At 39.9% G+C, this 12681-nt stretch overlaps 1 protein-coding gene across 2 annotated transcripts in view; it reads right to left on the bottom strand.

The window, feature by feature from the left end:
* The window catches only part of RYK (receptor like tyrosine kinase), a 96325-nt gene that overhangs the window by 35278 nt on the left and 48366 nt on the right, over window positions 1–12681 (bottom strand). Inside the window, exons 6-8 of one of the 2 annotated variants that reach the window (XM_080671961.1) lie at window positions 10315–10459; window positions 4635–4735; window positions 1251–1385 (exon numbers count right to left, since the gene is read on the bottom strand). In XM_080671961.1, the coding sequence (XP_080528087.1) occupies window positions 1251–1385; window positions 4635–4735; window positions 10315–10459 (381 nt within the window). The remainder of the gene's footprint in view (window positions 1–1250; window positions 1386–4634; window positions 4736–10314; window positions 10460–12681) is intronic. The other variant, XM_080671962.1, reaches the window with a different exon arrangement.

The following is a 12681-nucleotide window of genomic DNA, read 5'->3' as shown; positions in this document are numbered from 1 at the left end:
GGATAAAGCATTGGCCTAAAGACTGAAGGGTCCCAGGTTTGATTCCGGTCAAGGGCACATGCCCAGGTTGTGGGCTCGATCCCCAGTAAGGGGGCATGCAGGAGGCAGCCAATCAATGATCCTCTTTCATCATTGATGTTTCTATCTCTCCCTCTCCCTTTCTCTCTGAAATAAATAAAAATATGTATTTTTTAAAAAGAGATAATTTGCTTTCAGAAATACCAGATCTCACAAGTACATGAGAATTCTTTCTGAATTATCCTAAATAAACCAGTGATACAGCCAGGAGCACTGAAGCTCAGCAGCAGGGTATCCACAGAGGCATCTGAATTTCTGGGCTTAGCCTCAACACAATGACAAAGGAGAAAAATGGGCTATTCTCACGCATTTAAAAACATACACAAAAAATCTGCTTCTGTTAATTACTATTTGCCACTGGGGACAGTTTAAGATCCCCAACTAGCTGTGATTGACCTACTGCATCCCAACCAACAGATAAATTCAAATGACTCACGTATCCCAAACATTCCTAACCGAATTATGGGGTGGGGTGGGGAAAGTGTAACTCCGTATTTAACAACTTGAAGAGCTCAACGAAGTATTTATTATTAACTTCTGTCCTCTTCTTTCAGCATCTCTCCCATCAATATCCTAAAACTCAAAGCAAGGACCAACAAGTGGGGAAGGAAAGAGTACTAATATCTATCAAACACCTAAATGTGTTAGTTCATTCAATGTGCATCATTTCATCGTAACTAGCCTAAGAGTAGAACGGGTAGTCCAAATCTACAGAAGAGAAAATTGGACACAGAATATATGAAGTGATTTCTCCAAGGTTGTAGGAATGGAACTGGAAGTTGGGTGTAACTCCAAAGCCCATGCATGCTCCTTTTGCTGGAACCCCACACTATATGCCACAGAGAAAATTACTTAGAATGTTTCAAAGAGGCCTGCTAGGTTGTGATCATCTTTAAATAAGAACTAAACGGAAAGAAAATATACTTTAAAGGGAACAAGCATTAATATAAGTGCTTCAATATACTTGAAAATCAAGAATTACAACAAAGCCCTACTAAGTTGAATTAAAGATCTAAAGAAGGAGAAAATAAAATCAGTTTTATAAAGGAAATAAATTATGCACTGCTTTCTATCCTTAGACATAAAATCAAATTCTTAAAATTAGAAACAAAAAATTTGTTAGTGCTAACATGAAGTCTTCTGTGAAAACCTGATTTTGAGATAATAAATACCTTCTTGGAGTACATCTTTTAGAGTTATCCTCTCCCTGGAGATGGCTATGTCCTTCACCTTAGCTTTGGCCTCCAAAAGAGTGACACTTCTTAGGTCGTTTTTCTCTATTCGCAGGGTAGGATAACCTGAGGAGCCAACAAAGCCAAACCAAGAAATATAAATACCCTAAGTATGGCACCATGGTCCACTAGGTCGGTTAGGACCTCAGGACTCAAGGCACAGGAATGAATGAATGTGCACACAGGAATGGGAAATTATTTATGTAGGCAATACTCAATTTTAAAGAAAAACTTTTCCACCTACCCCAAGATCTTAAAATGAAGAATTAAAATAAGAAACACTAAAAATAATATTACCATTACCGCCACTTCAATTGCCTGTCAGCCAAATGAAACAAGCTTTGATTCATGGAATTCAATTTAATCCATCTTATGGACTGTTTGCTTCCCAAAAGATTTTCTAATATAGTCTCCTAACAAAAGAACTTTTCAAAGGAAGAGATGTTTGTAAAAATGTCTAATAAAATGTGTACTCAATTTAATCATTCTGATATCCACAGAGCCTAGTTCTACCATTGTGAGATTCATATTTGTTTTTCAGTTCCCTAACTAACTCTCACTCATAACATGACAGCAAAAAAAAAAAAAAAAAAAAAAAAATTCTAGCCATAAATTAAAATTCTCATGCCCGCCCCCCTCCAAAGTTAGAATAAAAGAAAGATCCAGTGTTAGCAAGGGGAAAAAGGGGAAATTAAAATGGTATCTCCAATGGTTTATTTGCTTTAGGAGAGATTGGGAAGAAAAATCCCAGAAATATTAGTGGACCTAGACAGTGGTCATCAATGGCTGCTAGAAGAACAACATGCAAGTCTTTGGGGAACTTCATAATGGATGGATCAGCCTGACAACCCGATTGCACTATAAGCAGCTTGACCAAGACATGCCTAAGTGTGAGTATAATGTGAATATCCGTATCTGTTTAATCCTGCCTAGAGTTCTCCGAGTTTCTTGGACCTGTGGTCTGTTGTGTTTTATTATTTTGGAAAATTCTTGGCCATTATGTCTTCAAATATTTTTTTCTGCTCCTTTTTCTTTCCTTTTTTAAATTTATAAACAAAGTATTTCCATTGAGTTTTTTTTTAAAAAGTATTCGTCTTATGATATATAATAAATAAATTATCTATCTACTTAAGATTATATCCACAAAAATAAGGAAATTTTTTATTGATTGTAACTAAAAAAGTATTTTAATAAATAAATGTATTCCCACTGACTTTTTAAAAAAGTATTTTGCTTTCTACTTATACAATAATTGAATTACCTGCCTCTTTAAGGTTATATCCACAATCACAAATTGACTCCCAAGAGCAAAGCCTGGCATCTGAACATTACTAGTAAAAGCAATGTTTTGTTTATGCTGAATAGTCTGGACTACTTTCACATCGATCATCGTATTTCCTGAGGAGCATATATTTCTTTCTTTTGTTGGTGGTGATGGCAATTACTGTTAAGATTTCTTTTAAATTTATTTTCATCTAGAGAGCCCCCTTAACCACTCCTCCCCCCCCTTTTTTTCTTGCCACTATCTTATTAAAGAAACCTGGTCAGTTATTCCAGAGAATATCTAGTACCTGCTTTTTCGAATATCATTTAACTTCTGTATATTTTATAAAGTATAAATCAGTTCTATAGCCTTGATTAGATCTGGTTAGGTCCAGGTTAACTCTTGAGGGTGGGAGGAGAAACAAGAAAAGCCCAGGGCCGGTGCTTCACAAATGTGAATGCAAAATATCTACTTGTCCTACTTTTCGTGATGCTAGATTCATGAGTGGGTTCAGGTGTGACAATCTGATCCTCAAATGGTAAAGTTCCCATTTCCCTTTGTTCACAGGGTTTTAAATATTGATGATCTTTTCCTGAATCAAAATTTTACTGAGATTACAAATATAATTTCTAATTCTATGATTCCTTCCATATTTATCAGCTGAGAGTCTTCTGTGAGGAAACATTTTGCCTCATGAACCTGCACTATCTGGTTACTCTGAAATACAGTTCATGGAGCCAGCTGTCAGAGTAAGATATTGTTGGTACCTTAGTTACCTGAGAATGATCAATTTTTTAAAAAGGTATCATTATGAACTCGTGGATTTATACAATTTATGTTAAAGTCCACTGTAGCCATCATTGTTTTAGATGTTCAAATGGGCCCATTTTGGGAGCTCTTCAAGTCTTTCGTAGCTCCCTTAATTTTTGGCTCAGCAACTGGTTTATCTGGTCCGTTCCTGATTCAATCCTGGAACCATGCATTTTGCCAAAGAATTCCGGTTCTTTTTATTGGGAAACGGTACTGAAAGACCACAATAGGGCAGTGGGTGAAGAACAGATATTCTTAGTATTAGTTTACTAAAGAAAAATGCTAGCCCAAGGAAGGTAACAGTTAATACCTACAAGAACCTAATTCATCAACAGCACCAATGAGTGGAGCCCTGACTTGTGACCTAGTGTCTATCTTGATGTTACCTTGTTCCTTATTTGTATGGTGACTGATTTCTCTTTGCCTACATTATACTCTATGAGTGATAATTTCCCATCTACATGTTCCAGTATAAAAACTTTTATCAAAATCCTGTTTAAGCCCTGGCCAGTGTTGCTGTGTGATTAGAACATTGGCCCACACACTGTTGGGTCATGGGATCAATTCCTGGTCAAGGGCATATACCGTGTTGCAGGTTTGATACCTGGACCTAGTTGGGATGTGTGTGTGGGGCAACCAATTGATGTTTCTCTCTCACATTGATGTTTTTTCCCCTCCCTCCCCCACCATTCTCTCTAAAAATATCCTCGGGTGAACTTTAACAAAACAAAACAAAACAAAACAAAACAAAACAAAACAAAACCCTTATTCAAAAAACAGGAAATCAGATCTCCAGCTCTCAATTCTAGTAGCAGCTAGTGTCCTATCTAGATTAGGAAACAATGTAAAGTCCTTACCATAGCCCATAAGACCATCAAACAATGTATTAAAATCCAAATCTCTGTCTTCATGCAGTTCAATGGCTTATACTACCTAAATACCTGAAAACCTTCCTTCCAAATTTCTACAGGAGTGATTTTATAGCTCTCTAATACACTTAATCTATGGAAATCTCCACGAAACTAAATATAGCAATTAAACTTAAATTTTATTTTTCACACTCCAATTGCAGAATGTTTCATTCAATGTTCTAGAAAGCAAAAGTTGAGGATCAGGCCTAATTCTGCAATCAGACACTATGTACGTAGTATGGTAAACACGTCCCATAAGTAACTAAACACACAGAACCACTGACAGACAGACCACGGACAACTTTAGTAAATCAACTTTAGAATTAAATTAACTCTTACTGGTGATAGGAGTTGCATTGTTGGGTGTGTCGGCTCTCAGATACTGAGTCGTCTGGGTAGATGGCTGAGACAGCCCTTGGGAACTGCTGCTGGCACTGATGCTGCAAATAATTAAGAGAAATATTTGGCAAGTCAGCTTCAATGAGAAATTTCCTTTCTCCATACACACAAAAAGCATGTAGACATTATAACTAATTTAAAGTCCTGATGGAGATGGCAATAATGCATGGATTTCCAAAACAAACGTTTCATATTGAAAATTTTAACTACCTCATAATGCAAAGCTAAATGTTTTATTTCTCTTCTACTTCCACAATCATCAAGCAGGTTCACCTATCAAAGTCATACAGAAATGTAGGTGCCAGTCCCAAGACACCACAAATAGTAGCCGTCCTGAACCTCATACCATGATAAACAATACGTTACGGAACTATGAATCACCTCTTACGAAAAGAGCCCATGCCACTCAATTAGATTGTTTTTAAGAAAAGGAATCAGAAAGAGAGATCTCTTTTAATGATGGCCCAAAATCAAATGGCATACAGATGATGGAATAACAGAGGATTTACAAATTATTATTATCAATTATTTTTGTTATTACTAATATGACGCATCCCCAAGCCTTAGAATGACAAGGAAGCACAAGGCACCCGTTTTTGGAGTGCTACTTAAAGATCACCCTAGAAAACAAAGTTGTTAAAAGTCCAGGATTCAATAACAAGGAGGGAAAAGAAGCATCCCCACCCCCCCAAAGGGGGTAAATAAGGAACTTCAATTTATTTCCCACAAAATAGAATAAAGAAAAACCTACACCCAGGATTTTTTGAGGCTCAAGTTGTATAACATATATGAAAACACTAGTTAAATATTCCCTTGCAACCAACATACAGTAGTGGGAGAAGGCTCAGACCCCAAATTATTTACTATCTCCAGTAGGTGGCACTCTTGTACCAACTCAGAATTCTTGAAAATACTGTGGGCATACCAAGAATATGAGTATGTCCATGCCAATTTTTTTTTAAATATATTTTACTGATTTTTTTTTTTTTTTTTTACAGAGAGGAAGAGAGAGGGATAGAGAGTTAGAAACATCGATGAGAGAGAGACATCGATCAGCTGCCTCCTGCACGCCCCCTACTGGGGATGTGCCCGCAACCCAGGTACATGCCCTTGACCGGAATCGAACCTGGGACCCTTCAGTCCGCAGGCCGACGCTCTATCCACTGAGCCAAAACGGTTAGGGCTCCATGCCAATTTTTTGTTTGTTCAACAGATATTTAGTGAGTCCCTACAATGAGTAAAGCACTATGTTAAGTGGTTAAACAAACCTTTAAACCCCAGACTTACTGTTAAAAAAGAAGCGGGCAGCAGTCAGGGATCCACCCCTGGTAACTATTAAACCCGTAATCTATATACGGTAGCTGTATCACATGAGGTAGAAAATGGGATAAAAGTGTATGTTTTCTAGCACTTAATAGTTTAAAGCCAGAATAAATAAATTACCTAATTTGATTTTCATAAGTAAGTAAGATTAGTTATGGGGATATTAACTCTGCTTCAGAGTTGAAGTTAGGAGTTAGGGCAAAGAGCATCATTTTCTTTCACAGCACTTATTACAATTTGTGTTTCTCTGTAACTTTATTTATTCATTCCACAAATACTTGTTAAGTGTCTACTACATACCAGATGCTGTGCTAGGGACCCGGCAGTGGACATAACATACAAAGACCCCCCTCGTGAAGCTGGACAGCAGGGATTTCTTCTTCACTGTCTGCCTTGCCCAGGCCACTATCAGGCCCTGTGGTTGGGAGAGCGCCTGCTTGTTCACTTCTTCCTCCCCAGCACTGAAGCCAGCGCCTGGCACTGCAGGCCCAGGGGCCCAACCGAGCCTCAGTGACAGCTCAGTGAACAACTACTGACTCGATCACTGAGCAGAGAAAACCATACTTCCTTGTAACAAAAAGAACAGTTGCTTCTGACATGAGTTGGAGACATATACTGAAAGAGGCAAAAAATTATTGGTATAATGCAGAGGTTGGGAACGTCCAGGCCATGGGCGACAGTATTTGGTCTGGCCCTGCCTCATTCCCGTTACCTCATTTCTCTCTCAGTGCTGCCAAGGCATTAGGAGTAAGTAATTAAATGCTTGACCAAATATAGCTAATTTTTAAGTTGATAATTTTGCATGGCCCATGAATGATGTTATGAAATATCCAAATAGCCCTTGGCAGAAAAAAGGTTCCCCACCCCTGGTATAACAAAGTGGTTTTTGCCTCTCTCTACTCATTCTTCAATCAACAAATTTTTCATCCAACATTCTTTCGGCTGAGACCTGTTAGGCACTAGATATAGAAACAAAAAGAAATATAGGTGACCTCGTCACTAGTAATGGTGAGGGTGGTGGGGTAGTGGAGATAATGGAAAATGAAGATATTGCAAAATAGCAAGTTCAAGTACCTCACAAAAGAGGAACGAACTTCCCTGCAGTTATAAACTAACAGGAGAAGACCACAGTGTGGACAGGGTACAGAGCATCACACTGTGGGAGGGCCCCGGAGTGAATGTGGCAAGAAGCTCTGCCTCTCAGGACAGTCTCGCCTGGCATAGCACTGAGACGGAAAGATCACCTTATGCTCTCAGGAAGGGACAGCTACACACATGGGACCCAGTGGCCCTGGCAGGAGCAAGCCCAGGGAGTTTATTCTCTGCCTCTAAAGAAACTCTGTGTACAGCAGGACTCGGCTCCTGAATGCCTGGAATCGAGGAACTCTCCATCATCCCTGTCCCAGGAATTCCATGGAGCCACAGGTCCCATCAAACCACACAGGGCTGCGGTTTAGGGGATTAGGGGAATTAACGGGGGTCAAGCATGTGTAACAGTGCCTGGCACGCAACAAATGCTTTGTACAATTACAATACTGAGCTACTGCAATAATGTCTCCTGCTGCTCTGCCCTGGTGATAGCACTGCTATCCTGGAAAGTTAATCTCTTTGAGCCTGTTTGTTCATCTTTAAAATGAGGACAATTTCACGCCAATAGGTGATATGAGTGTCAAATCAGATAATACATGTAAAGTGCTTGTACAGTGCTAGTAAACAGAAAACACTCAATACCACGGCAGCCATTGAGATCTCAGTGGGCCCTGTGCAGAGGGAAGTATGTGTCTCTTAAATGCTATTGGATTACTGGATGGGAACTTCTAGTCACCGCTGTTAGCTTGCCAGGCACATAATAAATAGTGGCTAATAGAACAGAAAAAAGCAGAATAAATTAGTCCATCACTACTGACACACTGAACCTTTCTGAAAACAAAATTGTAACAATGGCGCTTACTGTATGTAAGTTCACAACATCCCCAGTAAGTATGTGCCACTATTATCTCCACTTTAGAGATGAGGAAAACTGACACATAAAGAGGAGACATAACATTCTTGAGGCCAGAAAGCTAGTAAGCAGGACACAGAATTCAGAGATGCTCTGGCTCCAGAGGCCAAGCTCTTAACTACTAAGTTATGCTCTGAAAACAGGTGATAGTGTAAGAGCTTTTATTCAGGCAATGTCTGGAAACATTCAACTGAAAGCTAGAGAGAACTTGGGACCAATTCATGGGTGATAACAGATTATTTCCACAGGTAGAGGTTTATACCCCGAGGAATCGGGAAGTGCCTGCACAACTCTGGCCTATGTGGATTCCCAGGCCTGGTACACAGGCAAGCACTCAAGGAAAATGTGTGCATCGAGACTGACCTCTAAGTGTCATGCTCTTCAATGCCCCTCTAACTCTACCTGTTCCCTTACCTCATTTCTCCCTCGGTGCTTCCAAAGACCATTTCTTCCTCTATAAAACCGAAGTCTAACTTCAACACTACCAAGTATACAAAACATATTCTGAAACACATCACCCATGTATTTCTCTTTTCATTCGCATCTCCTTTCTCGTTTTTTCTCGACTCAGGTAAAGAAAGTAAAACAATGGGAACAGAGAGAACTTCGGGGCAGGTACTGAATTCAACCAGGCTCCCTGTCCCCTGGGGCTTTGTTTGGGCCACAAATGTGCTTATCCAATGTATGAACAACACTGTGTTAGGACTGGGGATTCAGCAATAAGTAACACACACTGCTCTCTAATTGGAAAAAGCTTACATTCTAGTAGGAGAGACAAGTACACAGAAAAACGATTTCAGGAGGGAAATGTATAGTAATTGTTACCCCAAAGAGGGAGAGAGACAGGGAGGGAGAGAGAGACAGAGAGGAGAGTGAAATGGGTAGTTGGGAGACTTAGAAAAAGACTTCATGAAAGAGATGACAATAAAGTTGAAATGTGAAGAATGAACAGAGTTTGGACTGCTGGAAATGTAGGGAGCCTTGTGGACAAAAGGAAACTTGGAACAAAAGTCCTGAAGGGCAGGGTGTAGGGCTAAAGTGAGGGACAAGTAATCACGTGACTAGAGCAGCTGGAAAGAACATGGAAAGAAAGGGAGAAAGGTTCAAAGAGCATGGGAGATACATCTCTGCATAAGGCAGAGCTTTGACAGCCAACCCATGCTGCTGGGATGTCTTCAGTCAGCAACTGGGAATCCCTGAGGCAGGAAACAAGAATGGTGTCTTGGAAAAATAAAACTGTCTATCACTCCTTTTTGACCTTTTACCCTATCCTGTTTGTAATGTCTTCCTTGTCATCTCTGACTTACCCAGGCTAGGACCAGCACCTTTTGTATCCCACACTATAATACACATACCATAATCATCAACTTCATAAAACTTCATAATTATGGGTCCATGTCAAAGATTAAATACCTGAAGCTAAGGTGTATATCATTAATTTTATTATTCCCAGCACTTAGTATATATAACCTAGTTTATCTCAAAGTCTACAAGTTAAAATCATCCAGGAAGCTTTAAGAAAAAAAAAAGTATGCCCAAACACCACCTCAGACCAATTATGTCAGACTCTCTGGAAGGTGGGACCCAAGGACTGGTATGTTTTAAAAGTTTACCCATGATTCTAACGTGCATCCAGGTTGAGAACCGATGGTTTAAATTATAGCAAGTTCTCAACAAATGTTTACTGGGGCCCAGCTGGTATGGCTCAGTGGTTGAGCGTCGACCCATGAACCAAGAGGTCGCCAGTTTGATTCTGGGTCGGGGCACATGCCCAGGTTGTGGGCTCAATCTCCAGTAGGGGACGTGCAGGAGGCAGCTGATTAATGTTTCCCTCTCACCAATGTTTCTATCTCTCTATCCCTTTCTCTCAAATCAATAAAAACATTTTTTTAAAGAAATGTTAATGGATGGATAGATGGATGAATGGACAGATGGATGAATGGACAGATGGATAATGATGGAGGAACAAAGTAGGAGGAAGAAACAGGGCTATTTTTAAAAGGTACTAGGAGTCTGCTGTAGGGTCATATCAAAGGGGATGATGCGGAAATTTTGATCTCGACTTCTCTACCAACAAATAAACTGTAATTTCTGACTTCACAAATTAAAAAAAAAATTAGAGAAACACAATGACAGCAATCACAGATACAATAATTTTTCCTTTGCTTAGGGACTTGATCATCCTCCCTCCCTCCCTTGCACCACTGCACACCAGTGTGCGTGAGTGTCTGTGGGCTCCCAGGCAAATGCAGATACTGCTTTTATTTCCTTACTTTCCCAAAATATGTACAATACCTGTCATCCAGTTCAATCCTTTTCATACTATGAAGGTGCAAAACAGCTAATATTATTGCTACGAGAAATATTACTGCACAGCAAACCCCTACGCTGATATAAAACACACGCGTAGAAGTGGTGGGAGCTGCATGTACAGGATCATCTGAAACAAAAATGAAAAGCACGTCAAGCTTTTTAAATAAATTCACCAATTGCTTTGTGACCCAATATACAGTATAAGTATCCTGTTCTTTGTAAAAAAAGGTTTTCATTTCATGTGTCCATTCTCTGATAAGATCAGTTACCGGCAGTGCATTGATGTAAGCTCACACAAATTTTTTAAATGTTTTGTTGTAGCTTTTTAGAAAGAAGTTTTAAATAGAACTTTTTGGTTAATGAGTATACAAGTCACAGCAGCTCCATATAATAAACCACCTATGGTGATGGAAATGTTCTAAGTGAGCTGGCCAATACAGCTGCCACTGGCCACCTGTGGCTACTAAGCACTTGAAACATAGCTAGTGCAACTGAGGAACTGAAGAATTACTTTTATTTCATTATAATTAAAGTTAAATAACTGCATGTGGTTAGGAGTTATCATATTGGACAGCACAGATCTCCAGATCCTCATACTTCCTCAGCAGTGATGCTGAAGTAGGCAGATCAGCCAACCACACTGCTCCCAGGAGAAGGAATATATAACACAGCAACCCATATGTTTAAGAACAACAACAATAAGCATTTAACCTTTTTCTCTTTTGAGAGTAACAAATTATTTTGCTTATCTGTTTTTAAAGATAAAAGCAGAAAAACAAGACTATTTATGAAATAAAATAATATTCAGCGTTATATTATTCAAAAAAGAGAAAGAAAGGAAGCCTCAACAATAGAGAAAATAACTCAGAAGACAGAGACACACACACACAGAAGCAAACTGAGAAAGAGACACAGAAAAATGAGAAACGGAGTGGAAGACAGAGAACAGAACTGGTGTGAGTGGAGATTTAAGTGAGTTTTGATGAGTACTTACATGGTAATTCTATTGAATAAAACCTGAGGAATTTGGGTTTTATCCCAAGTGAGATAGGAAATCATTGCAAGGTTTAAGCAAAAGAATGACACACATTATCATAGTAGAAGAAAAAACAAAGACGACTGACTGCACGCTGTGTAGAGAATGCTGGGGGGGGGGGGGGGGTGCAGCAGAGCAGATGCAGGGAGAGAGTGAGAGGTCCAAGAAAGAGAGAGCAGTGGCTGGAGCAAGAGTGTGGAGTGGAGAGAGAAGTGAATGGATTGGGAAGCAGATTAACAGGCCTTGCTCGTGGATTATACTGAAGTGGAAAGAAAAAAGAGGAATCAAAGCTCTGGCTTAAAGAATCAGGTGAAGAATGGCACCTTTACAAAGACAAGGAGAAAGCAGGCCAGAGGAGGAGAATCCAGAGCTTTGTTCTGTCCAAGAATACTTTGTGCACATCTATGTGGAGATGTCAAGTGTGGGGATAAGTTGGGACAAAAGGTAAAAGTTAGAGCTTTCAAGCCCTTGGGGAAAAGATTGCTTTCTAAAACTTTAACTTGGAGTCCACAAACAAGAAATCAGAACAGATTAATGCAAAGAGACCGAATGGCTTCTTGGTCCTCCAGACCTGACTGCAAAAATACAATCTAGTAACCTTTTAAGATGCTGCTATTAAAACTACCTCAGGGAGAGTAAGTCTCAATGATGTGTCCATGTCAGAAAAGGAAAACGGAAGTTACTATCTAAATACAACCATTACCATAAAAACAAAAATCTACTTTGAGTTTCTGCTCTGTGGGTTTAATTAACATGGCATCTGTCTTTAAATTGACACGTTCACCTGGAAGAAATTAGCTGAGGGTTAGGTCCAGGTCACAAATCAGATTTTCTAACCTGCTAAAGAGATGAAGATCTTACACGTATTTCATGTTCACACTTTAATTATAACCATTTGAAATGTGATATGAATTCTTGCTTAAAAATTTTTCTAGATCACTTGTTATGAAATACTAGAGGCCTGGTGCACAAATTTGTGCACCAGTGGAGTTCCTCAGCCTGGCCTGTGGGATCAGGCCGAAACCAGCTCTCCGACATCCCCCAAGGGGTCCCAGATTGCAAGAAGGCACAGGCCAGGCTGAGGGACCCCACTGGCACATGTTCGGGGCCAGGGGAGGGACACAGAATGTTAGCCAGCTGGGGAAGGACCGTGGGAGGGCTCCAGAGCGTGTCCAGCCTGTCTCCCTCAGTCCCAATCAGCTGGACCCCAGCAGCAAGCTAACCTACCAGTTGGAGCATCTGCCCCCTGGTGGTCAGTGCACATCATGGCGAGTGGTTGAGTGACCTTAGCATATCATTAGCATATTATGCTT

Source organism: Plecotus auritus, assembly GCF_963455305.1.
Source record: "Plecotus auritus genome assembly, chromosome: 6".
NCBI classification, from domain to species: domain Eukaryota; kingdom Metazoa; phylum Chordata; class Mammalia; order Chiroptera; family Vespertilionidae; genus Plecotus; species Plecotus auritus.
Note: the sequence above shows the minus strand (reverse complement) of the source record. Positions and strands in the feature narration are given on the sequence as shown.